This window comes from Piliocolobus tephrosceles, chromosome 9, assembly GCF_002776525.5.
Source record: "Piliocolobus tephrosceles isolate RC106 chromosome 9, ASM277652v3, whole genome shotgun sequence".
NCBI lineage: Eukaryota > Metazoa > Chordata > Mammalia > Primates > Cercopithecidae > Piliocolobus > Piliocolobus tephrosceles.
This window is the reverse complement of record NC_045442.1, coordinates 72,647,265-72,666,916: the sequence shown is the minus strand read 5'-3', so window position 1 is coordinate 72,666,916 and position 19,652 is coordinate 72,647,265. Positions and strand designations below refer to the sequence as shown.

The following is a 19,652-nucleotide window of genomic DNA, read 5'->3' as shown; positions in this document are numbered from 1 at the left end:
CGGGGATGAACCAAGAGAGGGGCAACAGGCAGAGACCACAGCCTCCCACACACCATGCTGGCTTCCTTACAGCTTTCTGGTCCTCTGTTTCTCTCTACCCTGAAATATAATCAGTATTCGGTCTATTGTGTTTGCAACAGAATGTTTCCCATACTCCTTCCTTTATTCTTTGTACCCCTAGCCAGCCAGCCAGCCACTCCAGGCCTTGATCATCAAATGCTGGATTATTGCAACATTATCCTGGGCCCTATGCTGTAGTTTCAAAAGCCAACATCAGAAATATTCTGAATAACATGTGGAGGAAAAACATTGACTGTCCAGTTTCTCTGATGCCTGAGTCCTCGTGACCAAACCATCAGCAACCTCATACAACAACTCCATAGTGGCCATAAGGTTCCCTGTGCATGGCCCCCACTCCTGCTCTCCTGGCAGTATCTATCCTGGCCCCAGCTGTCTTCCCCATCTGTTACCAAGTTGTTTTCTAAATTACCTTTGCTAGAAACCTGCTCTTTGGAGGCATCACAGTCTATGGGCACAGAACCTGGTTATCTGGAAATCTAAGGCTTCTAAGACTGAAATGATCCCTCTCCAATCCCATCCCCCCATGGCCTCCTTGAGTCCAGGCTCCCTCCTTTCCAGCTACCCCTGCATACTACTTGCAGATTAATAATCCTACAGCGTGGTTTTGAATCAAATATAAACTCTTCTGTCTGTCCGAGACCTGCCATAATGTGGACCTATCCTACATAAGAAACCTTATTTCTGACCTTTTCAAAACAGAGTCCCTTTCTCTGATCAGTTCTACCTGTTCTTGCCCTTGTGCTTTATCTTTACCCATTTACCTTTCTGGAATGCTGTTCTTTTGCTCCCCACTTAACATGTTCTTCAAAGCTCAATGCCAACATCCTCCAAAGAGCCATGCCTGAGGAGTCTCACCTACACCGTGCCCTATCTTTTCTAAACATTGAGAGCACCTGCAGCTTTTACCAACTAATAGAGCCCTTATTTATATAACATATAATATCTTGTTTGGTTGGTGTTACTTCATTTTTAGGATCTTCTCAATCAAACCATAAATTCCTGGAAGATAGAGATAATATTTTCTATTTATGAATTCTCCACAAATCCTAACAATACACTCAGTACACAGTAGGTACTAAATAAAGACATGTTGGGGAGATTCTTGAATGACTGTGCTCATAGCAATCTTTGTCTTACTGACCATATCATACTTCTTTCCTCATAAAAATGGGCAAGAAACATAAGGACTCTAAAACACAAGCACATTTAGAACCTTCCACCCTGTACATTCTAAGCTTCCATTTTTTAAGATAAAGTCAGCATGTTTTTACTATCATTTTTTATTGGGACTGTCTGTTGGGGGAAGAGTTGTCTTTCTGACCTCTCATTTTACAGAAGTAGGGTTTGCTACTATTTGAGGGGCAGGGGAAAACTGAAATACATTTTTCCCTCCTTGCTTTGCTTCTGGGAAAGAAAAACCAGATTCGTAGCCCTTCTGTGTCTATGAGAATATCACAATTCTGTCCAAAGAATAGAAATAAAGCAATCTCGGAGACTGCAAATGAAAAATCATCCTTGGAGAAAAAGGAGAGGAAATGGACCCCTATGGATTTCAAATGTTTAAAGGAGGTTGCTTAAAGTTCCTGGCTAAACTCCATGCCAGTCTTGGTAATAGTCTAACAGATTCATCCATCTTCAGATTCCACTTGGCTTGCTCTTCCATCACTGCCACCCTCGCAGACAGCGAGTGCACACATGCACATCTATCTATATATGTGCGGAAGTTTTAATCTACACTATCCTCCATTCCAATCCACCCAACCCAGCTCTGTACAGAGTGAAGCTATTGACCCTGCAAAGTAGCAGGGAGATGAATTTGATGACCCAGACCAGAGTTTTTAAACCACTTCAGCAAGGTCTAGAATCAAAGGAAAGTACAATTTATTCAGCACTTAGTAAAGTCCTTTTACTTTGGAACAGAGTGCACCCACTGAAAATAGACTCCTACTGCCACGCAGATAAAATAAACCTGTCAACCACTACTGTCAAATTACTAGTCACCTCGATTAAATAAAGGAAACTTTAGCATCTCTCAGCATCTGAGAATTCCACAAGATTATAAGCCCATAAAAGCATTATGAAGGAAAGAAAACTAAAGTAATGGGTTCTGTTGAAAATGTCATCAGAGGAAATCATTTTACATAATTAGCAAATGCTAATAATAGTTCTGCACGAGGAACCAACACACTCTTCCCCCACACAGTCAAGGCACAGTGGTGGCAAGAAGTCTAGAAGATATAAGCCAAGGCCATACTCTTATTTGACAGGACCCCTGAACAAAAACATGTCTTTGTCTCTAAGGAGGTTTTTTTTTCTTTTTTCTTTTCTCTCTCTTTCCTTTTGCGACTTTTCAATACATTATTCATGGGGGAAATTTGGATCTGTCGTGCTTCTATGAACTTTCAATGAGTCAGTGACAATTTTTGGAGAAATTATTTGATGCTTAGCTCTCTTGAAAGACTAATCAAAATATTCTGGAAGGCAGAAGGCAATATATAAGCAGGTTATCTTAGTAATAGGATCTGACCTTAGGTGAGACCTACCTGGCAAAGTAACCAGAACCATCAGATTGTTCATCCCATCTTTTTGTTAGTTTGTTTTGTTTGAGACGGAGTCTCACTCGGTCACCCAGGCTGGAGTGCAGTGGCGTGATCTCTGCTCACTGCAACCTCCGCCTCTTGGATTCAAGCAATTCTCCTGTCTCAGCCTCCCAAGTAGCTAGGATTACAGGTGCCTGCCACTGCACCCAACTAATTTTTGTATTTTTAGTAGAGACGGGCCAGTTGGCCCATCTGGTCTCAAACTGTTGGCCAGGCTGGTCTCGAACTCCTGACCTCAAGTGATCCACCTGCATCAGCCTCCCAAAGTGCTGGGATTACAGGCGTGAGCCACTGCATCCGGCCCCATCTTTTTAAATGGTCAGTGAGAACCAAGAGGCAGTAGGCAAAAGATTCCTTGATGCTGAGCTATTAAGCTGGCCTAAATAAATGCATCTATTTTCCTGAGTCTTTGCTATTGTTTTCTGTAGGTTTTGTTTATAATGATCAGACATACTGAACTTTCACATTCCCTGTGACTGACATGACAAGAGAGTAGAAATCTAAAAATGAAAAACTAAAAGTTGCTAAAAGAAACATACTGCCTCTGACAGGGCTCAGAACACAATACCCCAAATTGTGGCACCTTGACGTGCTGAGTGCTTTGAAACAAAAGACACTGGAAGGGCCTCAAAAGCAAGGTCTCTCTGGCCTTCTCTTACCTGCTCCTTCATCCCTCTGTCTCTCCCCTGCAGTGAGTTATAGCAACCAGAATTCCTTTTCCCTAAGTGGGGTCATCGAAACTAGAATCCTGTCCCTTAAAGCCAGCCATGAAACCTAAAAAGGTCACACTCTCTCTTCTCCTTTGAAGACTCTCATTTCAGAGGGTCCTGTGCTATAACCAGGGGAAGGAATGCTACATAGAGAGGTTAAGAAGAATCTGAACAGATAGGGCTTGCTGGGTTTCCCTTCAATTTATTACCATTAGATCATACCATTTGTCTAATCATGTTTCTACACAGCTGTCCATTCTTCATTAACATAAGCATAAAAATAGTTTTCCCTTTCATTTCTGAAGGCCCCCCTGTCTCAGAAAATTTTGATTAAGTAAATTTCTTATCCTCTTCTCTTGTTAACCTATCTTTTGTTATAGGCTGTGACCCTTATAATGGATAAGGAAAAGTATCACATCATTCTGTCCCTGCACCTCTAAATCCTATAAAAGCCCAAAACAAATTGTGAGCAATAGTTTAGTCATCAAGTAACTTCCTTTTGAGCCCTCCTGAAAGCATAATGCTTGTTGGCATGAAGTTTTTCTGGCCAACATCTCCCCATCCCAAATATCTTTTCTACATTGCTACCTCTTCACATACAGACATTTAAATTTCCTTTTGTTCACCTTCACTCTGGCTGATTTAATGAGTTGAAGCAAAACACTCTGTATTTATGGCTCCTGTGGAAACGTATTTTATGATATCTCAGGCTAAAAATGTTTTAAATAATATAAAAAACCACAGTTTTTCTTTTGGTCTTTTTCTTCTTTTTTGGATGGCATACATTGAGCTGCTTCATGGAGATATACAGAAAAATCAATTGCTAAGCATAAAATGCAACTCACATTAGGGAAACTGCAAATGATAACTAATTATGATAAGTTGCTGTATAAATTACTTTGTGACAGTCCCAGCAACCAATTTCAAACACAAATAGACTAAGCCCCTGGTTGGAGAGGAAGATGAGTACCTAACAACTGTGTCAATAAAAATAATGGCAAGATTGCCAACAATAGTCAAAGTAGAAAGGTTATCTCTAAGCAAGTTTCACAGCAAATTTCCTCTTCATTTTTTTTTTTTTTTTTTTTTTTTGCTTTCTTTCTTTTATACATTTCAAGTCCAATGTTTAATATAGCAAGCTAACTATGGCATACCTTCAAGACTATAGTATAAGCATCAGGAAATAAATAATTTGGGGGCATTCACTAGGCTTGCAATTATCTTGCAAAATGTGTATGCAGACAAGTTGAAATGAGCTCCTCCACGTGACAGCTATTGGCAAGGTGGGGTTGTGGTAGATGTGCTGGATTATCTGTTTTAGCATTACCACCATCTGCTTTCTTCTAAGGTTTTCTCTGTAGCTTCAAGGGAGAACTGAAAACTGTATATCTCAGAATCACCTTCAGCAAATCAGCCTAGGTGAGAGTTGGCCAAAGAGAGATGCTGGAGTATGATTTGGAAATCTAGAGAGAAGGAGGAGCAGGGTAGCGCATGGATAATGGCAATGACTGAAACAGTCTCCAGGTGAATGTGAGAATTCCCGCACAGGTGCTTCAGATAAAGAAAGTCAGTGAGAGATGCCTAGGTGTTCCTGTGATCCACAGCAACTTTCCAGCAAGCTCCTGAGAATCACTGGTTCAGTGCTGAGGTTGAGACTGGGTGGTGGAGCACCTCTAATTCCTTCCATGAAAACTCTTCATTACTGGAATACATAGAGTGCCTTCTATTTTCCCCGTCTGAATCCAGACTGACATGGAACATTGTCCCTTTTTTTTTCAAACCTTCTCCACTCCTGATTTTATTGTTCTGTAATTTAAAAATAAAGAATGGCGGGGCAGGAGTAATGCAATTCTTTGACAGAGGCAGGCAAGTATCTCCTAGCACCTTAGCACAGGCTTTGGAAATGCATGGCAATGGTGAACATTTCTAGGCCATGCCTCTCCGTGTACTTTTTCTCCTCTTCCTTCCAGCTCAAGGCCACAGTTAGTCCTACCTACATTTGCTTCATATGCACTGGGTAAAGGACAAAGGTCAGGGGTGACCTGAGAATTAAGGGCACAGGGCTTTGATTTTGTTTCCCTTGCCTGTTGTTGAGTTGCTCCATCATCCCCAGCAATTCTTGATGTCTCCCTCTGTTAAATGGGAATAATATTTGCCCTCCCCACTTTACAGGGTTTTCTTGAGGATGATATAGTTTACATTCTAAATGGAAATGTTTTCCCCAAAAGATACAACGCCCTGTACAAATGTGAATTCTACTTCTAAGAGCTACCGGGTAAAGAACGGCAATACCTGGCATGCTAGGGCATGTCCTGTACTCATAATATATTTAAAGGGACATTTCTCCAACAGATATTTTAGCACTCCTCATAACCTAGACACAGCCCAGGACACAATGTGTAGATTGCCACTAGGAAACAACTGAGATTACTGACATATCCCCGTGTCCTCCTCATTCCAAAGATATGCTCCAACCCAGGGCAGCATTCTCAGAGAGAATTCAGGTGGACCCTTCTAAATCCATGTGTGTACCACAATCTTTACCTTACTGAGAGTCTGACCCCTTCCTTGAGAGTTTCTGTTCCAGCAAAATAATTCCATCAGTTACTTCAATTCATCCTATTCCCTTCCCTACCATCAAACCACCAATGCTTGAAAACTACAACATTAAAATAATCAACTATTTAGAAGTTAGGCTTTGTGACTAAATGCTCTCTGGTAATGAATCAACACATATGACACCCATCCCTGATGGTTTGGGTTTATGAAAGCAACAGAATTGAGGTCTGAGGTCCACACAGCTAGACCTTTCCCTTTAGTGTGTTCACCCCCAAAGGAGGCAGGGTCTCTTTTCTCACATGCAATCAAGTTACCTTGCAGAGGTGACTAAGATACTCACGCTTCCCCTGGGTTTCTAGTATTCAGTCTTTACTGAACAAATATATATGGAGCTCCATTTAGGTAGGAGGCCCTGTGCCAGGCATTGCAGATAAAGTGGTGAACATATGCAATCACAACCACTCTTTCCAACAGCTTATGGCCTATCTAGGAAGATAGTCCCTAAATAGGGAACACTGGCCTAATATAAGTGTGTAGGGGGGATCAGGGGAGTTTCCTTTGGAGCTGTGATATGTAAGCTGATACCTGAAGAAGGGGCAGTGTCAGTGATATCAAAGAGAAGCTGAGGCTGGGTGCAGTGGCTCATGCCTGTAGTCCCAGCACTTTGGGAGCCCGAGACAGGTGAATCATGAAGTCAGGAGTTTGAGACCACCCTGGTCAACACGGTGAAACCCTGTCTCTACTAAAGATACAAAAAATTAGCCAGGTGTGGTGGTGCGTGCCTGTAATCCCAGCTACTCAGGAGGCTGAGACAGGAGAATACTTGAACCCGGGAGGCAGGTTGCAGTGAGCTAAGGCTGTGCCGTTGCACTCCAGCCTGGGTAACAGGGTGAGGCTCCATCTCAAAAAAAAGAAAAAGATGATTTGGACTTACTGCTACCTCTCAGGAAGTTTTCATTTATAAGGAGTTTAAGACACACAGAACCTGACCTTTATCATACAAAGTAGAATATGAACAATTGCACCTGGAAGATAGAAACAAATATCAGACATACCTATAGAAAGAAGAAAATCAATATAACTCAGATCAGTAAAAGTTTCATGTAGGAAGCAAAGTACGACATGTTACTATCCCTGTGATATATGGATTATCTACAAGTAACAGATGGAAGAATTGAGTCCCAGGTCTCCTGATCATTATTCTAAGACCGGACTTCCTTTGCATTTGAATCTACAGTTTTTAGGACATGAATCTTGGGCCTATCATACTCGACATTGGAAGTTACACAAAAGGACAAGTAAAGGGAAAATGGCATGTACAGAAAAATAGCAATTTGCACATGAACTACTGCCCGCCAGTTTTTGTAGTTGTTGGTGCGGAAGGAAAAGAGATTGGGAACTGGATGAATAAAAAATTATTTGCAAATAGAACTTCCAGTGAGGACTGTATAGACAAAAGTTTCAGACATCATGGAGAATTTCACTTGAGAAAGAATTGATGTAATTTGTCCTCACACCATGAAAGGCCCCCTTCTGCATAAACGTTTGTAAGCTGTTTGCATGAAGGTATTAACAAATGACATTCAAATAGTTTCGTGATTTACATGATCAGAAACTTGAAAAAAATATCTTAAATATTAAAAAAAAAAAAAACGAGGTAGTATTAAGTGGTTTCATTTTAGTGCCAAAAAATAATGGCTTTCTCATTTGGGGAAAGCTAAGTTGGTTCAAGCCAAATTGGTTTATGCCAAGCTGAAATATATTAGTCTCACCTTTCTCCTGCACAGATCAGTTCAATAATCCAGCTTTAATGAACTTCCTTGGTCTTCTCTTTATTGGTCTCCTTATGGCCATCAGCCCAAAGATCATTTGATGATGCGGACTTGCTTTTATCAACAACCAAGTCAGCACTGATCAGGAAACCAATGTGTTAAATGTGTAGGGATTTTCTTCAGTAAAATTGAGATGTCTGTGTTGGCTCCCTTTAAAAAATGTCTTTACATTTCTCTCATTGATGTTAGGCCCTAATGTCATCCAAGAGCACTTACTTGAACTCTAACAACTTTAGGCACTTTTCCATATTCCAAATATTATTCCAAATATCTTAAAACTATATTGTGTTATATTTCCTTCCTTCAAGTCTCAGATTCTTTATATTACTGTTAAAAATTACAGATGATATTTGCCCTATTCCTAATGATTATCATCTATCTGATCATATCTCCCCATTGTGAAATCTCAATTTCATGGCCAGATAAACTTTACAAGTGGCTGGGAGGTTTCTGAGACTTCAGTTTCTATGCAACTTATTCAATAGACTCTAAAGTAAAAATACCCTTATTCAAATATAAGAAACCAATAAATAAACACATGAGGATATGAGGCTAATTTAAGAGTTAATTTTTTGCTCCATCTAGATGTCACCACATTTTAGGGAAATTCCCCCAAAAACAGTCTCGAAAGGGATGTATGCTTAAGACCTTCAAAAGGATATTCAGTGAAAGAGACCTGTTCAGACCCCTCAAAACACAGCAGGTTGGCAGCAGCTTATTCCCCCAACTTTGAGCAAAATTGATTTTTCACAAAATTAACTAAAGTATATTTAAACGTAGAAAAGTTCTATTGATGCCCAGACACCAAAAAGGCAACACAGGTCCATGGCACAGACATTGGAAATCCTGCACTACTCTTTTCTTCGTTTCCTGCAGAATACAAGTATCCCATTTGCCCAGAGCCCAGATGGTGACTCGGAGGGTCAGGTTCACTACTTTCTGAGCATCTACACAGTCTGTTCTTCCACCTGCTCATCCTGCAATGCTGCTGGGATGACAATGCTGGAATAGTCCCTGTTCACTTTCCTCTTTACATGTACAAGTGGAATTTCCTTCTTGGGGAAACAATATTTAAAACAGCCAGCTTAGGGATAAGACATTTTCAAATATTTCATGTCAGTGTTCTGTCTGCTTTTGAAGTTGAAGACTCTAGAGATGGCAACAGACATGCAAGGCTTTGGTAAAACTGAGCAAACCAAATTAACGTTTTGAGAATAAGGGAATTCAGCAAAAACTGCACATGGCTTCTCTCAATGTTGCCAGGCAAATTGGAATTCCTTTTAGTTATAATGTAGAGTTCATTCATTTTGAAATTACAGATGTTGTTATATTCTCAAACAATGATACTTTTATAAATGTTAGTGAGTTTCCCAATTTCTCTCCATCACTAATACTGGAGTTAACATCTCCTTGATAATTTTTAAGTACTCTAATCTCTTTATTTAAAGAAAAAAATCACAAAATTATATTATACCGTAGATTTATTTGCCTCCTGAGTAGAATGCCACTAAATTCTGTTTAATACAGGTTAAAATCACTATGTGTGACAGGTATGGTTTTCTCATCAAGGACTTAAAAAGCACTGTGTTCTTTCTAAAGTGCCGAGGCAGCAGTAATGAGCCAGAGCTCTGCACAGCCAAGTGTCCCTCCCTGCACCCACTGAGAGCAATAAAAAGCTGAGTTCCAACCTTGGTGACTGGTGAGTTCCCTGGAAGCAGAAGGCAAGGGCGTGTAGTGGAGCTCCGGGGAGCCGGCAACGTCCTCACTGGAAGCCTGTGTGACATAAACAAAGTCAACATGAAGCAACACCAAATACCAAACTCCTCATTTACCTAGACTTGTCTCCTTGGGATGTAAGCTTGGAGAAAATTATTCACCAAGATATTTCTTAGGAAGCAAGAGTTGTTTTTGTTGAGATAATATTCTGGTAAGTGTTGGGTAAGATCCAAAGCTTTGAGGGGCCTCAGTACATATGGAATAGCTCTAAGAAAAGGGGGCAGTTTATGTGCTGAAATGAAAGGAGAGGGAGGAGGAGAAAGAGAGAGGCAGAAGACAGGAAAAGTTAAAGGCTTAGATTTCCATCAGGCCTTCATCCAGTAATTCCCACAAAGTAAAGGCTGGCTATAAGCAGATTTCTTTGGATACTAGTGAAGAGGTTAAGTTCTGCCCCTAGGGATAAATGGGGAAAACCAGGGCTGACTTCCATGAGCCCAGTGGCATGAAAGACTCAGCAGAATGAAGTCACTATAGGAAAGGACATAAACTGTCTTGTGTTGTGCACTAGGGATTCTGGCTCAGTTTAACAACAGCAATGAGAAATACGTCTGAAATTTGGATTTGGGATGTAGTGCTTATCAACAAATGTGTCACTCCAAGGCCTAAAAGAAAATAACATAAGATACATCTAGGATGATGCTTTTTCACTGTATGCAGACAACTCTTTAACCATAGAATGGTGTCCGAGATGGCCCAAGCTGCTAAGGCTCTCTTTTCAGAACCCAACATCCTTGTGAGCTAAAGCCAAAAGAAAGTACTTCAGCTTGGGGTCAGCTATCACTCAGAACCAATGGCCAGTATGCCACACTCACAGTGTGGTTGCTAATAGCAAGAAACATTATTACCACTGTAACTCTTAACTGAGATTCCTAAATCAAATGCAGCTTTTTTTTTTTTTTTTTTAATATCCCAAAAAGAACATCTGCTAGGATCAAAATCTGAAGCTTACAATCTTTCCAAGCTTCGTGAAAAAGTAAATTTCATTAATGCTACATTTTTCTTTCCGGAGTAGGAAATACATTCTATGGGATATATTTGCCCTCCTAAAAGTAGGCCTTTTCTCCAAAGAGATTACCTATATTATAGGAATCAAAACTAAGTAGGAGATTAGACCTACTTGCTAGAAAAACCCTTTAAATTTCATTTCTGACATTTGAGACGTTTGACTAAGCGGCTTTCAGTGGAGACTTACAGGAAGAGTGTGAGTGCAGCAAAATCAGAAGCTCTGTCCCTAGGTAGAAAATAGTTTTCAGATAGCACTTCTTCACTCCAGCTCCAAGGCAAATACATGGTGTTTCAAGTTGGATCCAAGACTATTGGGTCCACAGAAATAAAGGCTTAGTCATCAAGAAAAACATGTTTTAAAGTAGGAAAGACTTTTCCACTTTTTAGCACACTACAAGAATGTGGAGCCCAAAATTAGATTAAAAATCAAATACTACAGTCACCAAGTATCTCTCTATTGGGTATTCAAGGTCTCCTGTAATTTCTACATGATGAATGAACCATGATGATAGTATCCTAAATATGACATCTATTTAATGCTTGAGGCAAGATATATGGGGTGAGGGTACAGGGGTCATCCTCCCTAGCTCTATCATACTTCCTCCATAGGAAGCCATAGCTGTCAATATTTCTGCTCCATCTCATCACTTTAAAAAAAGACCCAAAAATCCAATATGAGTTTTAGTTTGTTGTGTTGTGATATTTCTTAGAACTTTTAATCTCGATTTTGGCTGCTGACAATTTGATGACAGCTTTTTTCTACAATTACTGGAACAAATACCACCTTTTCGGAAACACCTCTGACTGTGCTACACATTAGAATTCTGTAACCAAGCGTAAAAGAGATATTTAGTTTTGTTTCGTATTTTAGGTACAGCAAAAAAATGGTGTGGCTTCTGTTGTTTTGCAGTCATCATTCTATGACCAGCACTTAATTACTTTCCTGTTCAGTGTCCATTGATAAACTCACATCATGGAAAATAATCCAGGAAAGAATGATTTTGCAAACTATGCCTTTTGGTGGGACTTCTATGGCTGGATGTTTCGGAAAACAACTACAAATCAGCGTTCCAACCATCAGCTCTTTGACTTGGCTTTTTTCAAAATGAAGCCCATGTGATCCTTTCAACAGTGATGTTCACTGAACCTTAGGATTAGAAGCATAATTCAGAAAGACACAATTATCATATGAAAGAAGTAGGCAAGAAAATGCCTTAAATTTATACCGTATGTGCCAAAGAATAAAGAACTTGCCTTGAAACTGAGGGAGTATACCCATTGTATACTGAGTATGCAGTAATGTAAAATTTAAATAATGTTTTCTTTTGCCTGGATTAAGAAGATATGCCTAAAATGAGAATAAGCAAATCTGAGTAAATCTGAATCTTGAAGATTATAAAGACTCTCAAATATTTGAATCCTTGGCAAATTTGTTGTTGTTATTGGGACAGAATCTCACTCTGTTGCCCAGGTTGGAGTGCAGAGGCACAATCTCAACTCACTGCAACCTCTGCCTCTCCGGTTCAAGCAATTCTCATGCCTCAGCCTCCTGAGTAGCTGGGATTACAGGCACGTGCCACCACATCTAGCTAATTTTTGCATTTTTAGTAGAGACAGGGTTTTACCATGTTGCCCAGGCTGGTCTTCAACTCCTGGCGTCAGGTGATCCACCTGCCTCAGCCTCCAAAAGTGCTGGGATTACAGGCGTGAGCCACCACACCCGGCTCTTGCCATATTTTGTAAATGCCTATGACAAGGAATTATAGTTTTACATTTTACTTTTTAAATTCTCCTGTCAGGAAATATTTGCAATATCTACAATAAATAATTAATATCCAAATAAAAAAAAGAATGTCTTTAAGTCAATAGAAAAATATTATAGAAAAATAGACAAAAGGAAATGTCTGGAAATTCAAAGATAAGAAAACCTGAACAGTCAATGAACATAAGAGAAGTTGCTGAAATTTACTAGGACTAAGGGCAATGCAAATTAAAACAAGATACGATTTTTCCACTCATCATATTGACAAACTTTTAAGTCTCACAATAGCAAGTACTAGTGAGAACAAAGGAAAAAGAAACCGTTATTCTCTCGTTCCTTGCTAGTGGGAATGTACATTGGTTCGACTGCTTTGAAGAGTAACTTAGCAATATCTAATAAAATTGAAAATTGATGCAGCAATTTCACTTAAAATATATACTCTATGGAAAATCTCACATGAGTCTGCAAATTGAGACATAAAACAATGTTTATTGCAGCATTATTTATAACAGAAGAAACTGGAATTAACTCAAATGTCTGTCAATGAGGAAAATAAATAAATATAATGTTGTATATCAATAAGACCGAATAATATTTAGTATTTAAGAGAAACAAACCTGATTTCTATATCTCACTTAGAATAGGTCTAAAAATGTAATACAGAGTGAAAATTCAAGTTGCAAGATGATAAATGTAATATAATATTTATGGAAATATAAAGTTTGTTGATTTCATGTATGTATGGAAACATCTAAAAATTATAAAAAATATACACTAAATTCATGAAAATGATTGCTTCTGCCAAGGGGCAGTGTAGTAGGACTGGGGCTAGTGGGATGTGGAGTGAGGGGAACTTCAGCTGTATATATGATGTTCTTTCTTTCATTTAAAGAAGACTTTAAAAAATGTCAAAATATTAGAAACCACAAATTCTGGATGATCCCTACATGTGTTCATTATTTTTAAAACTTTTCTACATTTTGGAAATTTCTCAGACTTAAGCCTGAAATTTTTTAAAAAACACCAAAAGGCCCTATTTCTTTTCTAATCCATGTACTCCTATATTGACATGAACCCATAATGAGAGAAAAATTCCTATAACAATTCTCTAGTACTTGTACAACATGGATGAATGTCATCTCTGATTGGCTTTTTGTGATGAAATATCCCATTTCTGTTTCTTCTAGAGCTACTGAGAGTGAGCTCTAGAATAGAAAAAAGCAGATGATGGTAAATATGTATCCCCTTCCCCACAAGGCTTGAAACACTCATTCTGGCCTTATAAGTCCTTCTGCTGAAGATACATCAAAGCCTTCTGAAGGTTACTTGATTCTTCTCCTGCTCACAATCAAAGAGTTACCAACAATTTTTAAAACTCACATCAATAAAGATAATAGCCACTAATATACTGCACTCTGCAATATCCATAACGGAAAGAAGGAAGGTAGAACTTTGGCAACCTGCTTGGAAAAGATTCAATGCATGTACAGTGTATTCTACAACAGACTTGCAAAGCGAGAATTTCACTCAGTGATTACCGGAACTGATAAATGCGTAAAATTCAAGCCCCTTTCCAATGGGTGCATTCAATGAAAAACTGCAGTCTGGTGGATATTTCTGAATGTCATGGACACACTGAAAGAACTTGATACAGACCACAGAAGGAGAGATTTGGCAGACTTCGAAACAAGAAGGGGGCAGCTACAAAGTTGTTTAATAGCCATAAATCTCCCACTATTTTTCGCAAAATACCATCTAAGACCACAGCTCCACAACTCATTCCCCATCACTCAACTCAAGTGGAGTGCTTTGGCATGCTCACTCACCCTTAAATCATACACCACAGAAAGTGATCCCGGGTCTGGGAAATATGTCAGCCTCTTTCAAGCAAAAGCAATCTTCACTTTTCATCACAATTCATTCCCTGAAACCATGGTATAAAGCTGACTCTTCTAAAAACATTTATTTTCTCTCATAAGAAAAAGCATCACTCATTTAGTTATCAAGTATTTAATAACCACCTACTATATGCCAAGCCCTGTGCTAAGAATACCAAGAAAAATAAAATGAGAACGTTGGTTGCATTCCTGGGTCATAAAAAAAAAAATCATACTCTGATTAATACTGGTTACAAAGAGCCATCAACTCATAGTGTGTCCCTCACACTCCCATACTCTGGATTATCATAGAATGTTGTCCCTGATCTTGATTATGACATCTAAACCCCTGTAACAGTAGTTACGTCCTTACCCATTTCTCATTCATACTAACAGAGAGCTTTAGAGGTTAACTATATGAACTTTCCGAAATTAATTATACAATTAACCCTTGTGCCCAACATACTGCCAGAAATACAGGAAGAAGTCAATGCATGATAACTGAATGAGTAAAACGTTTTAAAGTCAAAGATAAAACTACATACCGTGATTGTAATTCAACATGAAAGTGCAGGCCAAGTTGCCAGAATCAGAACATAAAGACTTGCCATCTTCTGAAGGATTAAGTTAGAGAAACTAAAGAACCAGGTAGAAGGCTGAAGCTTCCCACCCCTCTCACAGATTAAGCTACCATGCCTTTCAGTAAAACAAGGGAGAAGGTGTCACTGACAGACAGATTAAGTTGGGAATAATAGACAGGTTTGAAAGCAGGAACAGCCATATCCTGTCTAGAGTAAGAAGTCAAGAACTTGGGAGGAAAACAAAAGGCAAGGAAGGGATGAGGGTGAGTCTGGAACCAAGAGACCAAGAAAAGATCCCAATGGAGAAGAAGTCAGAGTCTGTGCAAAAGCTGACCATGAAGCTGAGTGAGGGAGCTGAAGGGTAATTCAACTGAGAAGCTGGTCACAGCAGAGGCTGGTGGGGAGAGGAGGATTGTGTCAAAAGCCTCTCTGGAATAAGAAAGACTTTTGAAGGCAATGGGCCGGAGCTTCCCATTTGTTTCTATCTGATCTACAGGGGACCCAGTTCTGCCAGTGCCCACAGTGGCATCTGGCCCAGAGTAGTAGTTCACAAATATTTATGAAAGGCAGGGAAGGAAAAAGAAAAGGAGGGAGGGAGGAGGAGAACTAGGAAAGGAAAAAAGGAAGGAAGGCCTGTGGCTTGGGTATCTTATGGGCTATTACATAACTATTCCAATCACAGAATGTAAGAGTTGTTAAAGATCTTACAAATCATCTAGAGCAGTGGTTCCAAAACATTTTTATCAGACACTTATATAACAGAAGAAAAAATAAAATCATCTAAATATTGGATGTTATGGAAGTGATCATAATGTCTTTTGGTAACCTAATACAACCATAAGTACAAAGAAAGAGAAAGATGCAAAGATATTAATTACCTAGTATTAAGTGAACATAGTAAACATTAAAATAATACATAGGTTGTGGTTTTTAACTACATAAAATTTGGAATAGGTAGAATATACAAAGACAAAAAGATTTTTGGGCTGGACACAGTGGCTCACATCTGTAATCCCAGCACTTTGGGAGGCTGAAGCAGGTGGATCACCTGAAGTCAGGAGTTTGAGACCCGCCTGACCAATATGGTGAAACCTTGTCTCTACTAAAAGTACAAAATTAGCCGGGTGTGGTGGCATGTGCCTCTAGTCCCAGCTACTCAGGAGGCTGAGGCAGGAGAATTGTTTGAGCCCAGGAGGCGGAGGTTGCAGTGAGCTGAGATCGTGCCACTACACTCCAGCCTGGGGGACAGAACGAGACTCCATCTCAAAAAATAAGTATTTTTGCTAGTAATATGATCAAGATGGTTAGAGTTGTAAACTTTATTTAACGTATCATTACTTCTTATAATTTACAATATTTACAAATTGAAACACTACTCATATACAATTGCTGATATGAAATAATGCCTAGTCCATTAAATATTTTTCAATCTGTCCTATCAGAGATTGAGGAGAGAGGAAGAAAGAGGAGAGAGGAAAAATACGAATTGAGGAAAAAGAAGGAGATGGTAAAGAAAGGAGGCAAAGTGTGTGACAGGATCTAATATTTCTTGAATATATAGTAAATGCTAATGGTTATCCAATGTATGAGATATGTCCTATATTCCTCTCATTTGAAAAATGAAAAAAACTGAGACTTAGGAAAGATTAGTAACATGTCCAAGGCTATCCAGTTCTAAAGTCTAGAGTGTGATTAGAAACCAAGTCAGCCTGACTCCTAAAGCCCAAACTGTTTCCATAGCCCCACATTCTCTCTGCATTGGAGCACTCAGGTTTTCATGATGCTCTTCTTCTGACCATTACTCTATTCTTCCCTGCTTCACTGTCCACTGGATACTTGTCCCTTCTGCAGAACTGTGGACATCAAGATTGTAGGGGCCAGTCCTAATTTGACAGTGAATGCCTTGCAGCACCTAACAGGACAACTTCTCAAAGCATTGAGACAAGATTATCAAATGAGAAGGAATTTACTAATAGCACGGGTAGTTTTAATAAGGGCAGAACATCCTATCTACAAATAAATATCTTTATCCAAAGAAGTATGATGGAACACAAATTAATAGTTTGCTGCTAATTAATTCTTGCTGAAGATTTGCTTTGTGTCATATGTTCAAACATAGAACATAATCATTATGTAATATAACCTCCAAGTAATGTGGGGGTGTATACATCACATTTATTGAGCATTAATTATATGCAGGCATTTTATAATTTATTTTCTCTCGCTGTTTCATTTAACCCTATCAATAGCCTTATAATACAAGTGTCACAGGATCCTTGGGGTGTCACTTTTCTAGTCAGAAACCTCTGTGGCCGGTGGTGCCTTTGCTTGAGTTTTGCCTGGGCTCACTGGGCTCATTCCACACACTTGGCCCATTCCACACACTTGGCCCAGCAGGCTGCGCTTGGTTGGCACTACCGGTCCAGATCTCACATCTGCCAAGGGTGAGCCAGGCATGGAGTGGCAAGGAATGTGTGAGTGAGCATGGGCTTCGGCCACAGCGCACAGCTAGGTGTGCTGGCTGCGCAGCACCAGCAGGCAGGCAGCTCCAACTGCCAGTACAGGCGCTGGCTCCAAGCGAGGCTTCAGCTAGACCAGGCGTCCTGCAAGTAGCTTCCACCAGGAGCACCAGGGAATGCCGTGGTGCCTGGAAGCTTGGAGACGCCAGGAACTGCAGAGCCCTAAAGAGGGCGTCACAGCCCTGGTTTGGAGAGCCCCTAGGTCTGGGCTCCCTGAAGGGCTGCAGCTCCTCCCCCCTCATCACCTGCAAGGTGGCAGGCGGGGACGCGTGTTTCAGTCCTGTTTGTGTTACAGCTCTTTTAGTCCCGCCATTGGTGGATCTTGAGTTCTTGTCCTGCATCCATTCAGGAAGAATGAGTCACGTGGACAACTTGGAGGGTGAGCAAGACAGAGAGGAGCTTCACTGAGCAACACAATAGCTCTCAGAAGACCCATAGTGTGTAGCTCCTTTCTACAGGCAGGTCATTGGAGTGGGGAGGGTGTCTCTGGGCTCAAAAGCGAGGAAGTGAGTGCTGATTGGTCCATGGGCTGCCATGGGCCCGCCGAAAAAGCATCATAAATTCTCACTCCAGGCAATGGACTCCACCTGGAACCAGAAGCCCGGCCCCCAGGCTTCAAGCCATCCCTGGCTTTGAAGATGGGGTTTCACTGGGGACCCATCCCCTTCCGCCGAGGGACCTGTCTGCCTTCCACGTTTGCCAGGCTGTTCATGTTGAGGGGTGTCTGCAGGCCCGCAGGGAGCTGCCCTCAGCACCCCCTGGGCTGCTTCCTGCGCTCACTGACGCCCAAAGTCTGGCGGGGGCCAAAGCAGCAGGGGGCACTGGCGTGTGAGTGCCGCCCTGAGCGCACGCAAACCCAGCTGGGTCACGACAGCGCTCGGGCTTGGCCACAACTTTGCTGTGCACTGGAGTGGGCACCGGGAGCAGGGAGAGGCCTGGAAGCAGGAGCAGGCACTTCCAAGCCCACAGGGGCAGGGGCCTCCCAAGCCCCTGAGAGCACAGCGATGCCAGGGTCTAGAACACGGCTGTGAAGCTGCAGCTGCACCCAGGAGTGTGGGCTCCTGCCCCGCCAACCGGGTAGAGGGTGGGGCTCTTGTCTGTTCCTGGCTCCCACCAGCCCTTCCTCCCCCACTGAAGCTAGCATCTTTGAAGCGGCTGCTCCAGACAGGCCGCGGCTGCCATCACAAGTACCATTAACATTACCACTTTATAGGTAAGGCAGTTGAGATTTAGAGAGAGGCTATAGTACTTGTCCAAGAAAACCCAGCTAGTATGTGGAGACCGGAATTGAGAAATAACACAGCTTGATTCCATAGCCTGAATCCTAAGCACTGTACAATGAACTTGATGTTCAAAGGTGCCTGGCAAAGAAACCCCTCCTAGGCTTATTTAGTGCACATACAAAGGTAGGTAATGTGTTAGTAGTGAAATATGAATCAACTCATGTTAATATGCAACATATTTTGCGGCGTGCTAATAAAACTATCAGCTTATTTAATAATACATGAAGGAATCAGCTGTGCAATGTAGACGAATTAGTGTTTCAGATCTCTTTGGCCTTTTGGGTTCAAATAACCAGTGGTGTGTAAGTGTTAACCTGTACTGGCTTACAAGAAGTAATTATTAAGGTTTCAGGAACTTTGGTCAGTTGTTAAACACAGGTATTATTTAAAATTATATACACTTAAAATTGAATAAATTACCTTCTTTAACAAGACTCCTCACTTCTTATTTTACAAAATTTTACTGTTATTTATGCTCTTGAAGTTGAGTCTACTGTATTTGTATGATAAAAATACTATATAATGATGTGCAATCACTTTCCAACTCTTCGGTGATGGCACTTTGTAGCTTGACATTGGCCACTGTGGGAGTATTTGCAGCAGAAACTGGCAAATGCTACAAGTTAGAGCTTGATTTATTAGTGTGCACTTGCTAAACTTAAAGTGATGGAGAAAATGTTAATGTAGCAGATAGAACCTAAAAGAATGTTGTGTGACTGGGCACAATGTCTCACACCTGTAATTCTAGCACTTTGGGAGGCCAAGGTAGGCAGATCACTTGAGCCCAGGAGTTGGAAACCAACCATGAGCAACATGGCAAAATTTCATCTCTTAAAAACAACAAAAAAAGGATGTTGTGTCGTAGCATAATGGTAGCAAAATATTAACTTGTGCTCCACACATTTTTGGCTAAATATAATTGCTTATTTATAGATAGGATGTTCTGCCTTTATAAAAATTATCCTTGGTATTAGTATATTCCTTCTCATTTAATAATCCTTCCTTAATTCTTTGAGAAGTTGCTTTGTTGGGTATTGCGAGGCATTGTGAATAGCACAAAAATTTGA

At 40.5% G+C, this 19,652-nt stretch overlaps 1 protein-coding gene across 2 annotated transcripts in view; it reads right to left on the bottom strand.

The window, feature by feature from the left end:
- The window catches only part of LRMDA (leucine rich melanocyte differentiation associated), a 1,127,556-nt gene that overhangs the window by 229,694 nt on the left and 878,210 nt on the right, over window positions 1-19,652 (bottom strand). For both annotated transcript variants that reach the window (XM_023204865.2, XM_023204866.1), the window contains one exon: window positions 9,471-9,555. In XM_023204865.2, coding sequence (XP_023060633.1) covers window positions 9,471-9,555 — 85 coding nt within the window. The remainder of the gene's footprint in view (window positions 1-9,470; window positions 9,556-19,652) is intronic.